Below are 21,609 nucleotides of genomic sequence, written 5' to 3' on the forward strand. Positions count from 1 at the left end.
ACACTAAGAATAAGGAAGTAGTGACTGAGTGCCTTGCCAGTACAGCAGATGCTAGAACATAATGTAGCATTACTATTCCCCAGGGTTTATTGTTATGTAAGTTCTCGTTCAGCTTCCTTTGTTTTCTTTCACTTCTGAGAACTTAACTTTCGTTTCTCACTCAGCTCCTGTGGGGAAACTCATTTGTGGAGACCAGCCCTCTGGCTTGGTGAGTGAATCTGGTTTACACCAGCTCCTGCCCTGCCTTCACTCTTCTCCCCTGATTCAAGACTCCTCTGCTTTGGACTGAAGGTGAGTGGAGCAATTTGTGGGAGCATAGAATGGGAGGCTTTGAGAAGAATAGATTGATTGTGTCTGGGTGAGTTTAATTTGTAGTTCTGAAGCTGCTCTGCATAAACAAAAAGAGGCAGCTTGTGAACTGTCTGCTGAGATGGCAGAGGAAGAAAGCACTGAGTCTGGGAGAGGGGTAACCTTTAAAGAAGAGAGGTTTGCAAAAGCAAAAAGCCTTGCTTGTTTCCTAGAGGGACCATTCATTTCTTCAATCTAGGTACCTCCATCACCTTCCTTGTTGGAAATAAAGCTCAGAATCTTAAGGGAGACGAGCACTCAAACAAAGGATTTCTCAGCAAAGCAATTTTATTTCTGTGCAGAGGGGTGCTTCTTCTTTGCCAGTCGCCATGAGAGCGCACTAGAACAAAGGAGGAAGAAAGTTTTTATTCCTGACGCAAATCCTACCCCTGTGCCCTTTCCCCATTGGCTGGAGTCGGCCACACAATCTAAACTAGACTCAGTTGGCTAAACATTTTAACTTTCTTTAGATAAGGTGGGCACGTGAGGGAGAGAGGGGAGATGGGGAAGGGGTGTGTGTGATGAGCTAGAGAACTAATTTTCTTCCAAAATAAGGAAAGGAATGTGAGTTGGTACTGATAACGCCTGGTACTGTGACATGTCTGGGCATGTAGCAAAAGCAGAAAGGAAAGAAAAGAGAAGACAAGTGAAGTGGGGAGGGGGGCACTGTGAATTAAAGAATAAAGGATTGATCCGGCTATTTGAAGAGAAACCTTATCATACCCCACATTCCTATTCTGTCATTTTGATTTTTCCATTTTGCCAACGTGGATCAGAATATTCTTTTATTCAGAGGCAGCAAATTCCTTCCTCCTTTCTCCCGAAGAAGCCTGTGCAATGAAGCTTTATTTTCACTTTTCATAAAGCAACCTCATGATGAGGTTCAGCAGGGATGAGAGCCCTTATCTGGATCTGGGTATGAGGCGAAGGAGTCTTAGGTACTCACTCTTCAGAAGTAAGGCCCTTTTGAAGCGTATCCTTTTACTTGCCTTCTGGTAACTTTTTGGATGCTGTCCATAGCTTTCCTGATAAATTAGCAGCCCTCTGGTTAGTCCGAGGAGAGAGGCCGCAGGACGGGCAGACTGCTGCTCATCTCTGCAGCTCCACTTTGGTCTCTTGTCTCTGAAGGTCCAGTCACAGGGAACTTGTTCTTCTGAGTACCCACAGCTTACTCTTCCTTTGTAGCAGGACGGGCCACAGAAAAAACTCCTCAGACACCGAGGTAAAGAAGGAAGGGGTTTATTCGGCCAGGGGCATCAGCAAGACTCCTGTCTCAAGAGCCGAGCTCCTCGAGTGAGCAATTCCTGTCCCTTTTAAGGGATCACAACTCTAAGGGGGTCCGCGTGAGAGGGTCGTGATCGATTGAGCAAGCAGGGGGTACGTGACTGGGGGCTGCATGCACCGGTAATTAGATCGGAACAAAACAGAGTAGGGATTTTCACAGTGCTTTTCTATACAATGTCTGGAATCTATAGATAACAAACCGATTAGGTCAGGGGTCCATCTTTAACTACCAGGTCCAGGGTGTGGCCCCGGGCTGTCTGCTTGTGGATTTCATTTCTGCCTTTTAGTTTTTACTTTTTCTTTCTTTGGAGGCAGAAATTGGGCATAAGACAATATGAGAGGTGGTCTCCCTTAACTTCTGCAGCACCCAATGAACCTCTGGTATCCACTCCTGTTTTAGAAGTTGCTATTATTCTAGGTACACCTTTTCATCATGAGTTACCTCAACTCCCTATTCAATTTTCCCTTGCACAGAGTTAAGGCAAGGAGTTGGTAATTTCTCCTGAGTCTTATCTTGATCTTATCTCTGAGCATTTTGTACCTTGATGCCTATGTCACTCATATTCTGATGTGTCCTTTTCTTTGTTTCACTTTTCAGAGGTCCAGGTAACCGTCTCCTTGTGTGTCTGTGCGGTACATCTTGTCAAGGTCCATATCTAGTATTTATTCATTGTCAAGTCTAGTACAGGACCCAATAAATAAAACTGTACTTTTAATTTTTGAAAAATATTTTTGACTAAATTCACAAAACAAAAGCATACAGGTATAGTAAAAAACAAAAACAAAAACAAAAAAAACTATCTATTCGATATATAATCAACATTAAATACCGGTAAGAGATTATGCTCTGGACTAGGGAAAAGGAAGTAAACACGCAGTCAAAAAAAGGAAGTAAACCAGCAGTTTTAATGTAGCAAAAAGGTAGCAGTTACTACGGGATAAATGTAAAACCAATAAAACAAAAGCAACAAAGTAAAAGGGCTGCAATAGGATGTGGTATCTGTAGTGCTCTTGTCAAGGGCTTTGCAACTTTAAATAGATATCACATTAGGTCTCACTGTGAGAAAATGATTTTGAGCAGTCTTCAATAAAATGATGGATTTAAGAACTGATGAACTAACTGTGAGAGAAAGAGATGACACTGGGGTAGCTTTATGAAATTTGTCCTCTGTTACAAAATGACTTATCTGAAACATATTGACCAGAGAGTTAGAACTCTTGGAAAAAGGGACATTACTGTGGGGAAAACTAAACCTTGGACATTTTAGTGGGTCATTGAAAAAGGAACTCTGAGTTTAGACAAATAAGAAGTGGTAACGATGTTTCTGAGTTCTCCAGGTTTCTGCATGCCAAGAACAGGACCTATTTTCTCCATTGGTAGTTCCTGACCCAAGGAACAGGGGAAATTTAAAAGATGTTGGCTAGGCCAGGCACCTGGTGGCTTGTGCCAATGCCTAGCCAAAAATCCCAGCACTTTGGGAAGCCAAGACTGGAGGACTGCTTGAGTTCAGGAGTTTGAGACCAGCCTGGGCAACGCAGTGAGACCTTGTCTCAAAAAAAAAAAAAAAAAAAAAAAAGATATTGGTGGCTAAACCCCTTATAGTTTTTCTCCTTATTGTGTAGCCACACTAATTTAATTTAATCTTTTTTTTTTTTTTTTTTTTGACGGAGTCTTGCTCTGTCACCAGGCTGGAGTGCAGTGGTGTGATCTCAGCTCAGTGCAACCTCCGCCTCCCGGGTTCAAGTGATTCTCCTGCCTCAGCCTCCAGAGTAGCGGGGACTACAAGCAACTGCTGTCAAACCTGGCTAATGTTTGTATATATATATATTTTTTAGTAGATACGGGGTCTCACCATAGTGGCCAGGCTGGCCTCAAACTCCTGACCTCAGGTAATCTGCCCGCCTCCGCCTCCCAAAGTGCTGGGATTACAGGCTTGAGCCACAGCGCCTGGCCATCTTTTTTTTTTTTTTTTTTTTTTTTTGATTTAAATTGTACAGATAAAGAAAGCTTCTGTGCAGGTAATCAGAGTATTCTGAAATAAGGAAGCTATGGACCTAGTTAGCCTTCACCGTGTCGTAGAAACTCCTACATTCGCACCACCTTCAAAGGGGAGCATGCATTTTGTTTATGTGTCTGTCTGTCTACCTGTCTTAGGTCGGAAGGGTTTCAATGGGGCTACATTTCTTCAATGTTAGAATAAAGAATGAATAGGCCGGGCGCGTTGGCTCATGCCAGTAATCCCAGCACTTTGGGAGGCCGAGGCGGGCAGATCATGAGGTCAGGAGATCGAGACCATCCCGGCTAACACAGTGAAACCCCGTCTCTACTAAAAAGATACAAAAAAATCAGCCGGGTGTGGTGACGGGCGCCTGTAGTCCCAGCTACTTGGAGGCTGAGGCAGGAGAATGGCGTGAACCCGGGAGGCGGAGCTGGCAAGGGAGCCGAGATCGCACCACTGCACTCCAGCCTGGGTGACAGAGTGAGACTCCGTCTCAAAAAAAAAAAAAAAAAAAAGAATGAATAAATCAAGAAAAATAAGCACTTGTATTAGTTTTCTAGAGCTGTCATAGAAAAAGTACCAAAAGTGGTTGGCTTAAATAGCAGAAATATATTGCCTTACAATTCTGGAGGCTAGTTATCCAAGATAAAATGTGTTGACAGGGCTGGTTCCTTCTGAAGGCTATGAAGGAGGCCTCTGGTCCATGCCTCTCTTCTAGCTTCTAATAGTTTCCTGGAAACCTTTAGCATTCCTTGACTTATAGGTGCATCACCCTGATCTCTGCTTTCTTCTTCACCCTGGCATATTCCTTGTGTATAAATGTCCCTTTTTGATAAGGACACAGTCATGTTGGATAAGGGTCTACCCTAATGAGCACATGGTAACTAAATAGTATTTAAATATACTAGTTTCAAATAAGAGCACATTCACACATTAGGATTTCAACATCATTTGGGGAGAAACAGGACAGACTTTATCTCTCTGCTACATATTCTCAATATACTGGGCCTCCTTTATGGATTGAGACTTTTCTCCCATGACCAACAGATGTTTCTTTGAAATGTATATTGAGTCTATATCATGTGTGTGATCCTATAACTATTTTAGCCTCTTTTCCTCTTCCCAAAATATATACATCTTTAGGTTCCCATCACCATCCTTGCCATATGTCCAGGCCAAGGTGAAATTTCAACATTTAAAACCACAGCATGCCCCAGAACTACATAGCTGGTCTGGATCTCTCCATTTCTATACCCCCAATAGCACTGGGTATCAGTATAGCTCTTGTAGCCTTTACCTTTGTTGTCTGTTTAAATCTGTGCTGCAGTGGAGAGAACTCTGAAGGAGGACCTTGGGGGCAGTACATTCACTCTTACTCTACCTATTAGATTAGAATGAGTGATCTTTGTAAGTCACCTGATTCTACTGACACACCTGAAGAAAGGGAGTATTCTTATTTCTCAAGGGTTTTGTATGAAGAATAAAGAAGTCAAAATGATTTCTAAATTGTAACTGCTTATAAAATTGTTCCTGATAAAATTATTTTCCTATTATGGTGTTGGTGGCGGTGGTGTGTGGGTGTGTGTGTATGTCTTTGGGGATGGAGTGTGAGGTCATGGGAGGACTTGCTATGGGTAGATGTGTTAGGATGTAAACACTTCTTCACTGGAAACCATAATTGTGGTCCCAAAGGTCAGCTATTGGGAAACTGCTAATTGATGGAAAGAAAAGATGAAAATCTGATTAAAAGGTCTAATCATCTATGGAGGGATAAGGAAGTTGTGGCTTTATATATTCGTTAAATGTTTTATTCCTGTATGTGATTCACTTTTCTAGGTATAGAGGATATATCAGTGAACAAAAACAGTCCCAGGTCTATGAACGGATTCCTTTTCAGGAGGAAGAAGTAGACATTTACAGAACAATCTTATATATTACATAGTACAAATAAGAAGCTAAATGTGCAGTGAGTGACAGTACTGGTGGTTTTGCTATAAGTGAATTATAGTATGTCCTTCCAAGAAGAGGACATCTAAGAGGAGATTGAATTAAATGTAAGAGTGAGTCTTGCTAACATCAGGGGGAGGATCATTTTATGCAGAGAGAGGAGCAAGTGCAAAAGCCTTGAGGAGCCACAGATTTGATAGTTTAATTGAGGAGGTATTTTTTACATGGGGAAAAAAGTCAGAGGAGATAAACCTTAACAGTATAAGTAAAATAATTCAGACACCAAAGACATATATTATGATTCTATTTTTATCAATTGATTAAAAACCCAAAGGATATTAGTAGTGGTTGCCTGGAGCTTGGGATCAGAATAGGAGTGATGGCATTAGGGTTTTTTTTTTTTTTTCAGGTGATAAAAATAATTTTAAATTGGGTTACAGTAATAGTTATATAGTTCCACAAATTTACTAGAAATTATCGCATGATACACTTAAAAATGATGTTTGATGCAGTGTTTGATGCTATGTAAATACAATTCAATAGCTTAAAAATATGCAAATATTCATGAATCATGCAAATATTGGGGATACAATCATGCCATTCAGAGAGAAAAGCCTGTGTGCAAGCCCAGGGGCAGGGGTGTGTTTAGTGCATTTAACATGGAAAATGTGTTTTGGGTTGGGGAACAAAAGGCAGGACAAATGATGGGTTACACGAAGCTCTTGGTAGAAGAGCCTCAGTTTGTCCTCTCCAGTAGAAGAGAAAATAACAATAATTGCCTTGATGGGGTGAAATTTGTCCTGAGACAAAAATTAAGAATAAAGTGTTTGAAATTACTACAAAGTCCATTTTATTCTGTCATTGGTTTATTCTTCATGCCTTTCTTTTCTCCTTTCTCTGTTAAATATTAATGTTTTGTCCTGTTCTAAATCTCTGTAAAAGCAGTATTCTTTCTATTCCTTCTTTTCTTACCTTGTCCCCTTCAACATTCTCAGCACTGCAGGAGTTTGTGACCAAGAACTTCAAGAGTCAAGACAGAAGGAAGCCAAGGGAGCAGTGCAATGGATTTCTCAGTAAAGGTAGACATAGAGAAGGAGGTGACCTGCCCCATCTGCCTGGAGCTCCTGACAGAACCTCTGAGCCTAGACTGTGGCCACAGCTTCTGCCAAGCCTGCATCACTACAAAGATCAAGGAGTCAGTGATCATCTCAAGAGGGGAAAGCAGCTGTCCTGTGTGTCAGACCAGATTCCAGCCTGGGAACCTCCGACCTAATCGGCATCTGGCCAACATAGTTGAGAGAGTCAAAGAGGTCAAGATGAGCCCACAGGAGGGGCAGAAGAGAGATGTCTGTGAGCCCCATGGAAAAAAACTCCAGATCTTCTGTAAGGAGGATGGAAAAGTCATTTGCTGGGTTTGTGAACTGTCTCCGGAACACCAAGGTCACCAAACATTCCGCATAAACGAGGTGGTCAAGGAATGTCAGGTAGGCTCCAAGATAGAGGAAGAGAGAGCAGAGAGCAGAAGATGGTACCTAATGTGAAATCTCCACTTTTTTTGTCCTGCTTTATTCCCCTTGTCACCATAGAACGGAGAGCCCTGTGATCTCTTTCCATACTCTTTGCTTAGTTTCTGATGCCTAAAGGACACTGCTGCACATTGTTTTATTTAAAAAACAGTACAAATTTTTAGCAAGGAAAAGTTGAATGAATGGAGAATTGCTTTGTAAGATAAGCTTTCATTGCCCCTCCGAGAAGAACAGTGTTTTTGGGAACACGTCTGGTTAGATGTGGGAAGAGTGGCAATGAAAGGAAGCCTTTCCTTACTGCAGGGTCTGCTTTTTCTCTAGGAAAAGAATCAGGCTACTCTTGATAAGAGGATGGTGACTTCCATCATCCAGGAATAAAGAATACATTCATCTCCTCAGATTTTCCCCCATGCCATAGGTTCTAATCACCAGCCTCACTGTTTCTGTAAACTAGTTTCTTCTGAGAGCCATCCAATTTCTTCCTTGCTGTCCTCTATTCAGGTGCTGAGAAAGCTCATAACTTTACTCTGGTATAATTTCTTTCTTACAGGAAAAGCTGCAGGTAGCCCTGCAGAGGCTGATAAAGGAGGATCAAGAGGCTGAGAAGCTGGAAGATGACATCAGACAAGAGAGAACCGCCTGGAAGGCAGGAGGAGACACCTCCTAAGGGATAATTAGACAGGAATCTGGGCAGGACCCTGGGCTCTATCACAAGGAGACCCCTTCCTCTTTGCTGTGCTAGAATTAACAAGCATAGAAGTCATTTGATTAGGTCTCAATTTAATTCCTTCCCTGTTGGAGTTTAGGGGCTGGAGAGTAGACATATCATAAATCAACACTATATTTGGAAGTGAAGGCATGGAGGGAAATATCTGTGAAAACGCTTCCTGTGAATCCTGTGTTCCATTTGTGTCATCAGGTTTGAGGCTCCAATCCTTCCAGTAAACACCCTGGAGAAAGACCCAGGATTCCCTGTTTAGGGGGTTTCAGTAGAGGGATTTTTTTGTTTGTTTGTTTGTTTGTTTGTTTGTTTGTTTTTTGAGACAGAGTCTCTGTCATCCAGGCTGGAGTGTAGTGGCGCGATCTTGGCTCACTGCAACCTCTGCCTCCCTGGTTCAAACGATGCTCCTGCGTCAGCCTCCCGAGTAGCTGGGACTACAGGCATGTGCCACCATGCCCGGCTAATTTTTTGTATTTTTAGTAGAGATGGGGTTTCATCATGTTAGCCAGGATGGTCTCAATCTCCTGACCTTGTGATCCACCCATCTCAGCCTCCCAAAGTGCTGGGATTACAGGCATGAGCCACTGTGCCCGGCCAGGTAGAGGGATTTAAGACACAGAAAGGCAAAGTTGTTCAGGACAGGTGTCTACAATCCAAGCCTCACCCAGGCATCACATTTTGTCTCAGATTAGGCCTCAATAAAACTGACTTGAGTGTATTGCTTTGGGAGGAGCTCAGGTTAAAAAGTAGAAAAACATGGCTTCACCAGAAATTGTGTATTGGCTTTTGCCTCCTATTCCTTTTGAGAACTCCCTGAGGAAAACAGTTCTTATCCTGTCTCCCAGGCTCATACAAAGCAGGCCTTCAACCAGCCAGACTGACTGCCTCTTTCTCTTTTCATTCCCAAGAATTATATCCAGATCGAGAGACAGAAGATTCTGAAAGGGTTCAATGAAATGAGAGTCATCTTGGACAATGAGGAGCAGAGAGAGCTGCAAAAGCTGGAGGAAGGTGAGGTGAATGTGCTGGATAACCTGGCAGCAGCTACAGACCAGCTGGTCCAGCAGAGGCAGGATGCCAGCACGCTCATCTCAGATCTCCAGCGGAGGTTGAGGGGATCGTCAGTAGAGATGCTGCAGGTAAGACTTGGGATGGAGCACCTACATAAGAGACTAGGGGAAAAACACAGAGGCTGATTTTCCTTCCCTTCCTAGTCTCTAGGCTTTCTTCTGTGTGGTGACATTAAATGGTTCCTTTGGCCCGGCATGCCCCTTTTATGCCCATCATTTCAGGGGTCACAAAGATCATTAAGTGTATGAATGGCAAGGGAAATTCCCATTATTATTCACTTATGAGAGCAGTGTAAAAATTTGAGCTTGGAGAGGATTCTTTGTACCATGAGCAAATCAGTTTTAGAACTTTCCCATCACATCAAAAACATTTCTCATGCCTGTTTGCAGTCAATATCTGTTTCTACCTCCACCTCCTGGCAGCCTATCTGTTTTCTGTCTGTATAGAATTGGCTTCTCTGGACCTTTCAATATGAATTGAATTATAAAACATGTAGTCTTTTGCATCGGCGTCTTTAACTTAGCATAATATTTTGAGGTTTATTTATATTGCAGTATGTATCAGCATTTTGCTCTTATTGCTAATACTATTCCATTATCTGAATATATCATATTATGTTTATGTATTCACCAGTTGGTGGCTATATGAATATTTTCCAGTTAGGGACTATTATGAATAATGCTACAGTAAACATTCACTTACATGTCCTCATACAAACATGTTTTCATTTATCTTGAGTAGATTTTAAGAGTGTTGTATGTTGTTTATGTATAAGTTTTAAGTTGTCGTACTATTTTCCAAAGTTGTTACTCATTTTATATGAGTAACAATATAAAAGCTTATAAAAAGCAATATAAAAAGTTTCTAGGTTCTTCACATCCTTGTTAATACTTGATTATTTCCTTCTTTTTTTTTTTTTAGTTACAGCCTTTCTAGTGGGAACGTAATGGTATCTCAATGCAGTTTTGATTTGCTTTTTCCTAATAACTAACACTGCTGAAAAGCTTATTATTTCCACATGTAGATTCTGTACCTTTTTAAAGAGTTTTTTCTGTTTTGCTTTTGGTGCTATTGTAATTTTTTTTTTATTTCAAATTTCAATTCTTCATTGCTGGCACATAGAAAGGAAACTGACTTTAGTATTTTAATCTTGTATATTGCAACCTTGCTATAATTACTTATTAGTCATAGAAGAGTTTTTTTTTTTAAATGTCAATTCTTTGGCATTTTCTACATGGAGAATCATGTCATCTGAGAATAAAGTTAATTGTTTCATACTCTGCAGTTTGTATGGTTTTTTTTTTTTTGGTGTATTTTTTTGGAGACGGAGTCTCGTACTGTTACCCAGGCTAGAATGTGGTGGCACGATCTCACCTCACTGCAACCTTCACCTCTCAGGTTCAAATAATTCTCCTGCCTCAGCCTCCCAGGACTAGCGCACACCGCCACATCTGGCTACATTTTTTTTGTATTTTAGTAAAGACAGGGATTCACTGTGTTGCCCAGGCTGGTCTTGAACTCTTGAGCTCAGGCAATCTGCCCGCCTTGGCCTCCCAAAGTGCTAGGATTACAGGCGTGAGCCACCGCGCCCGGCCAGCAGTTTGTATAGTTTTCATTTGTCTTTGCTTGTTTTATTACACTAGCTAGGACTTCTAGTACAATGTTCAGTAGGGATGGTGAGAGGGGATATCCTTTCCTTTTTTCTGACCTTAGGGGGAAAGTACTCAGTCTCTCACTTGTAAGTATGATGTTAGCTATAGGAGTCTTTTTTTTTTTTTTTTTTCAGATTTGTAATGAAGTTGAGAAACTTCCTCTTTTTTTCTTTTTTTTGAGACGCAGTCTCGTTCTGTCACCCAGACTGGAGTGCAGTGGCACGATCTCGGCTCACTGCAAACTCTGCCTCCCGGGTTCAAGCGATTCTCCTGCCTCAGCTGGGACTGCAGGCCGCCCACCACCACATCCAGCTAATTTTTGTATTTTTAGTAGAGACAGGGTTTTGCCATGTTGGGCAGGCTGGTTTTGAACTCCTGATCTCAGATGCACCTGGCTGAGAAACTTCCTCTTTATTCCTAGTTTGCTGAGAGTTTTTATCATGAATGGTGTGAATTTTGTCAAATAGCTTTTCTGCCTCAGTTGATATAATCATATGATTTTTCTTCTTTATTGATATGGGAGATTACATTAATCAATTTTCAAAGATTGAACCAGCTTGCATACCTTGAATAAATCCCACTTACTTGTGGTGCACAATTTTTGTATATATTTTGTTGGATTTGTTTTACTAACGTACTGTTGAGAATTTTTGCATCTGTGTTCATGAGAGATACTGGTTTCTGGTTTTCCTTTCTCATAATGTCTTTACTTGGCTCTGGATTAGGGTAATGCTGACCTCATAGAATGTGTTACAAAATAGTCCATCTCCTTTCATTTTCTGAAACAAATTTGGGGAGAATTTTGATAATTTCCTTCTCCAACTTTTGGTAGAATTCATCAGTTTACCAATAAAACCCACTAAGCCTATTTTTAAAGTGTTGCTTAATATTTTGGAGTATTACAGCTGTCTGTTAGTGATTACTAGTTAAATTCTATTGTTGTGTAAGAAAACATTTTGTATGAGTTCAATTGTTTACATTTGTTAAAGTGTATTTTGTGGTATAGAATGTGTTATAGCTTGGTTAATTTTCAATGTGAGCTTGAGAAGAATATGTATTTGCCTTTAGATGGAATATTCTATGAATGCCATTTAAATCAGTTGATATATAGTGTGCTGTTCAGGTACAGCTGTAGTGGTAATCATTTCCTGCGGTTGCTGTAAGAAATTGTCACAAACTTTGTAACTTAAAACCTCATACAAAAAAATTGTCTCATAGTTCTGAAAGCTCAGAGCCCAAAATCAGTGTACCAGCAACCACCAGAAGCTAATAGGGAAGCATGGAACAGATTACAGCAGGGACCAACATTACCAGTATCCTCATTTTGAACCTAGCCTCAAGAACTGTGAGAGACTAAATCTCAGTTGTTTAAAAACCATACAGTTTGTGCTACGTTGTTACAGCAACCCCAGGAAATTAAAACGCCTACCATTTTTGACTGTTTTCTATTCACCGTACTTGTTCTTTGCTTTTTTTCCCCTTCCTCTCTTTTTCTGCCCTCTTTTACTTTTAACTATTTTGTATTATTCAATTGATTATTTTATATTATTCAATTTTCTTTCCTCTTAGCTTATTAGTTATATATTACTAATATACATAACAAATATAGCTATATTAGTTATATATAATATACGTAACTAATATACATAACTAATATATATTAGTTATATATTACATATACATAACTAATATATATTAGTTATATATTACATATACATAACTAATATATATTAGTTATATATTACATATACATAACTAATATATATTAGTTATATATTACATATACATAATATATATTAGTTATATATTACATATACATAATATATATTAGTTATATATTACATATACATAATATATATTAGTTATATATTACATATACATAATATATATTAGTTATATATTACATATACATAACTAATATATATTAGTTATATATTACATATACATAACTAATATATATTAGTTATATATTACATATACATAACTAATATATATTAGTTATATATTACATATACATAACTAATATATATTAGTTATATATTACATATACATAACTAGTATATATTAGTTATATATTACATATACATAACTAGTATACATAACTAATATATATTATATTATATATAGTTATATATAACTAATATGCCTAAAGGTATATATATAAATATAACTAATATGCCTAATAATATAACTAATAATAATATAACTAATATGCCTAAAGGTATATATATAAATATAAAACAAACATACATATATATTTGAAATATAAAAATATTTTTAAAATATAAACTTTTTATAAATATATAAAAATATATTTTAAAAATATAAATAACACTATACATATATATATAAAGGCTTAGTGGTTTCCCTGGAGTTTGCAATATGCATTTACAACTAATCTAAGTCTAATTACAAATAACACTATACCCCTTCACATGTAGTGCAGGTACCTTAGAGCAGAGTATCCTCAATCTTGAGTAACGTTGCTGTCATTCATTTCACTTATCCATAAGCTGTAATCACCCACTACATTGTTGATATTATTACTTTAAACCATTATCTTATATATTAGTTGAGAATCAGAAAAACAAAATATTTTATTTTACCTTTACTTCTTTTTCAGTGCTCTTTCTCTCTTTGTGAAGATCTGAATTTCAGACATATACTCTTCTTCCCCCTCAATAATGTCTTTTAACATCTATGGCAAAGTATTTCCTTCATTATTGCGGGACAAAATTTCTGAATATAAAATTCTTGAGTCATGGGTGTTATTCTTTCAAAACTTTAATATTTATTCCACATGCTGAACTTTTACTAGTTTTAGTAGTTGTGTGTTTGTGTGTGTATATTCTTTGAGATCATTTACATACTGAATCATGCTGTCTGTAAATAAATATAGTTAATTTTAAAACTGCAACTTTTATTTTAGATACAGGGAGTATATGTGCAGGTTTGTTACATGGGAATATTGTGTGATGCTGAGGTTTGGGATACAGATCCCATCACCCAGGTAATGAGCATATTACCTAATCAGTAGTTTTTCAACTCACACACCCTCCTCCCTCCCCTAGTGTAGTCTGCAGTGTCTATTATTTCCATATTTATGTCCACGTATGCTCAATAGTTAGCTTCCACTTATAAGTGAGAACATGCAGTGCTTGATTTTCAGTTCCCGTGTTAATGTGCTTAGGATTGTGGCCTCCAGCTGCATCCATGTTGTTGCAAAGGACATAATTTTATTCTTTTTTTTCTTTTTTTTTTGAGATGGAGTCTTGCTCTGTCACCCAGGCTGGAGTGCAGTGGCGCGATCTCGGCTCACTGCAAGCTCTGCTTCCCGGGTTCAGGCTATTCTCCTGCTGCATCCTCCCGAGTAGCTGGGACTACAGGCGCCTGCAACCATGCCCGGCTAATTTTTTGTATTTTTAGTAGAGACGGGGTTTCACCTTGTTAGCCAGGACAGTCTCGATCTCCTGACCTCGTGATCTGCCCACCTCGGCCTCCCAAAGTGCTGGGACTACAGGCGTGAGCCACCGTGCCCGGAAATTTTATTTTTTTTATGGCTATGTAGTATTCCATGGTGTATATGTACCACATTTTGTTTATCCAGTCTACTATTGATGGATACCTGGGTTGATTCCATGTCTTTGCTACAAGCAAGAAAACAAAGAACCCCATTAAAAATGGGCAAAAGTCATGAACAGACATTTATCCAAAGAAGACATACAGGTGGCCAACAAACATATGAAAAAATGCTCATCATTGCTAATAACCTGAGAAATGCAAATCAAAACCACAACGAGATACCATCTCACAATAGTCAGAATGGCTATTATTATAAAGTCAAAAATTAACAGATGCTAGTAAGGCTACAGAGTAATGGGAACATGTACTCTGTTGGTAGAAATGTAAATTATTTCAGCCATTGTAGAAAGCAGTCTGGAGGTTTCTAAAAGAACTTAAAACAGAGCTACTGTTAGACCCAGCAATCCCCCTGCTGGGTATATACCCAAAGGAAAATAAATCATTCTACCAAACCAAATATAGTTTTACTTCTCTTTCATGCTAGATGTCTTATTTCTTTTTATTTTTACTCTTTTCTTCTTTATCTTTCTTTTTTTTTTTCTTTATTGCACTTGATAAAACTTCCAATACAATGTTGACCGTAGTGGTGAAACCACACACGCTAGTCTTTTTCTTGATTTTAGGAGGAAGTAATTCAGACTTTCACTATTAATTATTAGTTGTATATTACTTATACATGTTTCTTATCAGTTTTCAGGATGTTCTCTTTTATTATCAGTTTGTTGAGAGGTTTTATCTGAATGGATGTTGATTTTCTTGTTGAATTTTAGGAGTCATTTATAGATTCTGGATATTAATACCTTATCAGACATATAATTTGTAAATATGCTTTCCCATTCTGTAGATTGCCTTTTCGCTCTCTTCATAGTGTTCTTCATAACTTAAAAGTGATTTTTTTAAAGTTTAATTTTGGTAAAGATCTGTTTATTTATTTTTTTCTCACATTGCCTTTACTTTTTGTATCATAGCCAACAAATCACTACCAAATCCAATGTCATGCAATTTTCCCCTTTTCTTCTAGGAGTTTTATATCTTTAGGTCTTTGATTTATTTTTAGTTATAGTGGTTATACGGTATAAGTTATCTATTTTTAATGTTATTGTAGCCATTGTATTATATTGTGCCATGTTTTGCAAACAGTTTGGTAATAAGGGTGAAGAGGTGGCAGAGAGCTGAGGAATGTGACTTTTTTGCAAACAGTTTGGTAATAAGGCTGAAGAAGTGGCAGACAGCTGAGGAATGGACCATAGAGGACAATATTTGTTTGTCTGTCTAACCTCTATTCCTTTTGATTATTTCTTTATAATAACTTTTGAGGAACCATCCCTACCCTGTCTCATTCCCTGTAGTTGGTTAAAGTAGACAAAATTAGTAGCATTAGGCATGTATATGTTACTCAGTTCTGGCAAATCATTATATCCAACCCTTACATTTTTACCAACTTTACAGTAATTATTTTAAGATATATACTTGACTCAATTGGAGTCGATGGTTTGCATGCCTTAGAATTTTACTGTCATGAGTAAAAGGAGCCGTTGTCTTTTCTGATGGGTATCATATCAGGGATAATAATTTAAACCGGGAGAGTCAAGCTGATGCCATAATTAATCTGAAAACAAGTCAATATAATAGGTATAAAATATAATTCTTAGAAGAAAAACCAGATTCTGATGGCAAGATTTTAAACATGTAGCTATGAGTAAAATTATACTTGACCCCTTGAATTTGTTTTTTAAAAATTTAAACCAGTTTTAGTTGGTTTTGTCAGATATTACAACAACAAAAAAGCTAATACAGGCAGTGAAACTATTTCTGAGGGTGTGAAGTCAACTGGAGGTCAATTCTTTGTTGGTATAAAGGGGGTCAGATCAGACAGCGGGAGACCAAATATATTGGTACATACTTGTTCAAAAAAATAAAGGAAATAATGGTTATGGTGAGAAAGAAAAGATAGCTAAAAACAGTTAAAAATGTAAACTAGTCTAGGTTAATAAAATGTTGGAATCCAGGATAAAATTTTATAGTTTCAAAGATGATGACTAAGTGGAAATTGACACTATTCGGGACAGTGGGGTATAAATAGTTGGGAAATAGTAAGTTACATTTAAGACCTACTCAGTTACTTGGTCCTGTGGCTTGTTTCATACTGAAAAATGGGTGAGATCACCTACAGTGGAGTTTAGTCAGCATATACAGTGAGTACATGGAGGCCAGACAAACTTTTAGTTGAAATGCTTGCTTGCTTTTGCTCACGGCAACAGTACACTTCTTAAGGACTTTTATTATTAATTTTCATCATTAAATCCCTAAAGCCTGAAAAAATATAGGGCAAACATATTTAGCTGTTTTGTGTCTGTTGATGTATAAAATAAAAACACAATGAATTAATGAGGTTATCTCATTAAAAATGTATAAAAATATTAGAGCTCCTCCCTCTTTTTAAAATATATTCCTTCTTGAGATACTTGAAGCATCTTCCTAACACCCTCATCTTAGTCCTCTGCAGTGGTCAGTCTGAATCTTATCTCCACACTTTGTCCCCAGTCTGTGACCATCTATTTATTCCCACCATATCCAGGGATAGTAAGAGTGTGGGAAGGTGGATAAAACTTTGTAAGATAGAAGGGCCTATTACTTTTTTGAGCATTGCTAGACAAAATACAGGATGCTCAGTTAAAGTTTAATTTCAGATAAAAGAAATGTAATATTTTTAGTATAAGAATATCTTAAATATTACAAGGGTCATATATATAACAAAAAATATATTGTTTATCCCAAATTCTAATTGAACTAGCCACTTTTATGTTCTAAATCTGGCAACCCTATCTTGACTCATGTTTTCTATCTTTTCCCCAGGATGTGATTGACGTCATGAAAAGGTATATGTGGAAGAGAGATGTGGTCTTATTTGTCTGAAAAGAGAATTATAGTCCTGAGAGATATCTTCCTTCAATCAGAACAACTTAAAAAATCAAAAGGCTGGGAAATTTGTGTATTAAATTGTCCCAAATTGCTAGTCACAGATTAAAGTTTTCAATTGTAAGAAATTTTGGTGTTGGGAGATCACAGAGTTAGGGTCGACGGAGGCCTTAGGAATAAGAGTTTGCAATATCAGAACCCCATGACTTCACTCACTTTATTCAAACCTCTGTCTCTGTTGTTTCCATATTGCATAGATGCCTGTCTTATTGCAGTGAGGCTCTGCCCTTTTTATATGCCAGACTCCAAATTTTTCAGAGACGGCGCCTTTATGTTTGTTTTCCTCCCTGAGAATAAAATAAACAATAACTTTCTAGGTGGTGCTTTTTAGATTTCTAGAAAAATAGATTCAAGTCTTGAGGAATAGTGGCTTTGGTCCTGGTGCTAGCATAACCTTTTCTTGCTCACATACTTTACCGTCTTGTAGGAAAAAATAATATTCTTGTGTCTAAAGTTGCCCACCTACTTGGCAACATCAAAGTTTTTTTAAACACATGAAAATCAGACCACTATTAATTAATTTAGTCATCGTAATTTGTCTTTCCCCAAATAACTTGAAACCTCAGACGTTATTCTCTAGGTCTCATATTGGGATAACAGATTTTGGAAACCCTTTAGCTCTTCAATATAGGATCCTACTTTGATATCTCTCAACAACTCAGGAGACAGATTCTATGGCCTCCTTAATGACCACCTGTCTAGGAACCCACATCTCTGGCCTCTTCCTGGTGGACCCACTGAGATGGCAATGACTTTTCTAAATATTAAATAAGTTTTTTAGAGGCACTGAATATCTTTTAAAAGCATTATTGGCTGGGTGCAGTGGGTCACGCCTACAATGCTAGCACTTTGGGAAGCCAAGGCAGGCGGATCACTTGAGGTCAGAAGTTCAAAACCAGCCTGGCCAACATGGTGAAACCCTGTCTCTACTAAAAGTACAAAAAAATTAGCCGGATGTGGTAGCAGGCACCTGTAATCCCAGCTACTTGGGAGGCTGAGGCAGGAGAATGGCTTGAACCTGGGAGGCAGAGGTTGCAGTGAGCCGAGGTCGCGCCACTATACTCCAGCCTGGATGACAGAGTGAGACCCCATCTCAAAACAAACAAACAAACAAACAAACAAAAGCATTATTATTTTATCTAATTTTATATTCATTTTTAAGAGGTAGAAAGCATGGGGTTAATTATTGCATTTTAAAAGTAAGAAAGCGAACATCATTGAAGTGAAAACCTTCCCAAGATTACACAGAGGGGAAGACCTTCCCAAGATTACACACAGACAGGTAGACATGAGCACATTTCTCTGGGCTCCAGTGTCAGGCATCTCCCCTCTACTGTCCTCAGGGAAGAGGGTCCAAGTGCATCAGCAAGTATGGTGAAAGGTGAAAGAGACAGTGATCTTGGATGGAGAGAAATAGGGCAAAGGTGTAAAGGTTATCAATTTTTGTTATCACTAGGAGTGAAAGCTGGACATTGAAGAAGCCAAAATCTGTTTCCAAGAAACTAAAGAGTGTATTCCGAGTACCAGATCTGAGTGGGATGCTGCAAGTTCTTAAAGGTAAGGGGATTCAGGGGAAGGCTGTGAATGTGGATTTCTTAGTATCAAGGCTCAATAGGGAAGCGGGAGGTTTTTTTAGGTTAGGATATAGGAGAGGAGGTGGGCCAGAGAAGGAGGAAAATCCTGTGCTGTAGATGTGGTCCTGTCTTAGGGGGAATCACCAGGTGTCTGATTCATCCTCTCATTCACCAGTGCATAGAATCCCAGTATTCCCCCTTTCCTTTCCCTACTCTGGAGAAGAGACAGGTGTCAGTACTTACTTATTTGCTTCTAACAACATCACTGAAACTTTTGTCGTTTCAGAGCTGACAGATGTCCAGTACTACTGGGGTAAGATGATATGGGGTTTTCAAATCACTTCCTTTCAGAATTGTGGTTACTATTAGATCTCATAATCTGAGTCTCATGTGTTCCTCCCCAAACATGCTTACACCATGTAGTTCTTTTTTTTTTTTTTTTTTTAAGATAGATTTTTGCTATTGTTGCCCAGGCTGGAGTGCAATGGTGCGGTCTCGGCTCACTGCAACCTCTGCCTCCTGGGTTCAAGCGATTCTGCTGCCTCAGCCTCCCAAGTAGCTGGGATTACAGGCGTGTGCCACCATGCTTGGCTAATTTTTATAGTCTTACACCCTGTATTTCTTAAGTGTCCTACTAACCTCTGACTATCAACAGAAGTTCCATTTGATATCGACACAAGTTTCATTTTCAATATGTCTCTTCTCAATACTGTAAGACACACCTATCCCGTATCCTTCACTTGACTTGGTAATTTTTTCTACAGTGGACGTGATGCTGAATCCAGGCAGTGCCACTTCGAATGTTGCTATTTCTGTGGATCAGAGACAAGTGAAAACTGTACGCACCTGCACATTTAAGAATTCAAATCCATGTGATTTTTCTGCTTTTGGTGTCTTCGGCTGCCAATATTTCTCTTCGGGGAAATATTACTGGGAAGTAGATGTGTCTGGAAAGATTGCCTGGATCCTGGGCGTACACAGTAAAATAAGTAGTCTGAATAAAAGGAAGAGCTCTGGGTTTGCTTTTGATCCAAGTGTAAATTATTCAAAAGTTTACTCCAAATATAGACCTCAATATGGCTACTGGGTTATAGGATTACAGAATACATGTGAATATAATGCTTTTGAGGACTCCTCCTCTTCTGATCCCAAGGTTTTGACTCTCTTTATGGCTGTGCCTCCCTGTCGTATTGGGGTTTTCCTAGACTATGAGGCAGGCATTGTCTCATTTTTCAATGTCACAAACCACGGAGCACTCATCTACAAGTTCTCTGGATGTCACTTTTCTCGACCTGCTTATCCGTATTTCAATCCTTGGAACTGCCTAGTCCCCATGACTGTGTGCCCACCGAGCTCCTGAGTGTTCTCATTCCTTTACCCACTTCTGCATAGTAGCCCTTGTGCTGAGACTCAGATTCTGCACCTGAGTTCATCTCTACTGAGACCATCTCTTCCTTTCTTTCCCCTTCTTTTACTTAGAATGTCTTTGTATTCATTTGCTAGGGCTTCCATAACAAAGCATCATAGACTGCTGATTTAAACTGTAATTGTATTGCCGTACTGTGGGCTGGAAATCCCAAATCTAGATTCCAGCAGAGTTGGTTCTTTCTGAGGTCTGCAAGGAAGGGCTCTCTTCCATGCCTCTCTCCTTGGCTTGTAGAAGGCATCTTGCCCCTATGACTCTTCACATTGTCTTTATGTACGTCTCTGTGCCCGAGTTTTCCCTTTTTATTAAGACATCAGTCATACTGGCTCAGGGCCCACTGCTAATGCCTTAATGAAATCATTTTAACATTATATTCTCTACAAAGACCTTATTTCCAAATAAGATAATATTTGGAGGTATTGGGAATAAAAACTCCAACATATAAATTTGAGGAAGTCACGATTTCACTCATAACAATCTTACCCTTTCTTGCAAGAGATGCTTGTACATTATTTTCCTAATACCTTGGTTTCACTAGTAGTAAACATTATTATTATTTTTTTATATTTGCAAAGGAAACATATCTAATCCTTCCTATAGAAAGAACAGTATTGCTGTAATTCCTTTGTAATCTCTTTTCTTCCTCATTTCCTCTGCCCCTTAAAAGACTGAAGAAAGAGAAACTTGTCAACTCATATCCACGTTATCTAGCAAAGTACATAAGAATCTATCACTAAGTAATGTATCCTTCAGAATGTGTTGGTTTACCAGTGACACCCCATATTCATCACAAAATTAAAGCAAGAAGTCCATAGTAATTTATTTGCTAATAGTGGATTTTTAATGCTCAGAGTTTCTGAGGTCAAATTTTATCTTTTCACTTACAAGCTCTATGATCTTAAATAATTTACTTAATGTATTTTGGTGTATTTTCCTCAAATTAATATTGGTGTTCAAGACTGTATCTAATTCCTCTGATCACTTTGAGAAACAAACTTTTATTAAATGTAAGGCACTTTTCTATGAATTTTAAATATAAAAATAAATATTGTTCTGATTATTACTGAAAAAATGTCAGCCATTTCAATGTCTTGGGAAACAATTTTTTGTTTTTGTTCTGTTTTCTTTTTGCTTCAATAAAACAATAGCTGGCTCTACTGAAGTCTCATTCTTCAGTTTCCAAAATCTTGCTGCAGATAATATGAGTTTCCATATGTCCAGTAAAGAAGGTCATGTCTAGGCTCAGCTGTCCTTGATGAGAGACGACCTTATGCTGTTCAGATCTTTTTCTCGTAATGAAACACTTGTGTGTACCATTGCATTTACCATCCTAGGTACTTTCCTTTTTTTTTTTTTTTTTTAAGTCTTTTTTCAAACACAGGATGAGTAGTAGAACTACCTAGGATAGCAAAGACACAAAACATTCTTGAAGAAATATATTGTATTAGTCGGGGTTCTCCAGAGAAACAGAACAATAAGAGATATGTATTTATTATGAG

General features: G+C 38.3%; 1 protein-coding gene across 3 annotated transcripts; it reads left to right on the forward strand.

Moving 5' to 3' along the window:
• Window positions 1-21,267, forward strand: TRIM22 (tripartite motif containing 22). Of its 3 annotated transcripts, none has more exons than XM_009459772.5 (8): window positions 1-291; window positions 6,575-7,063; window positions 7,656-7,751; window positions 8,735-8,965; window positions 16,988-17,010; window positions 18,567-18,667; window positions 18,971-18,997; window positions 19,449-21,267. In XM_009459772.5, the coding sequence occupies exons 2-8, from the start codon at window positions 6,641-6,643 to the stop codon at window positions 20,042-20,044; spliced, it is 1,497 nt and encodes a 498-aa protein (XP_009458047.1). In that variant the 5' UTR covers window positions 1-291; window positions 6,575-6,640; the 3' UTR covers window positions 20,045-21,267. The 3 variants fall into 3 exon arrangements, with proteins under 3 accessions (XP_009458047.1, XP_063638511.1, NP_001106867.1); XM_063782441.1 differs by lacking the exon at window positions 1-291 and adding an exon at window positions 798-1,570; NM_001113396.1 differs by lacking the exon at window positions 1-291 and having other exon boundaries at window positions 6,641-7,063; window positions 19,449-20,044.
• The last annotated feature ends 342 nt before the right edge of the window (window positions 21,268-21,609 follow it).

Source organism: Pan troglodytes, chromosome 9 (assembly GCF_028858775.2).
Source record: "Pan troglodytes isolate AG18354 chromosome 9, NHGRI_mPanTro3-v2.0_pri, whole genome shotgun sequence".
NCBI lineage: Eukaryota > Metazoa > Chordata > Mammalia > Primates > Hominidae > Pan > Pan troglodytes.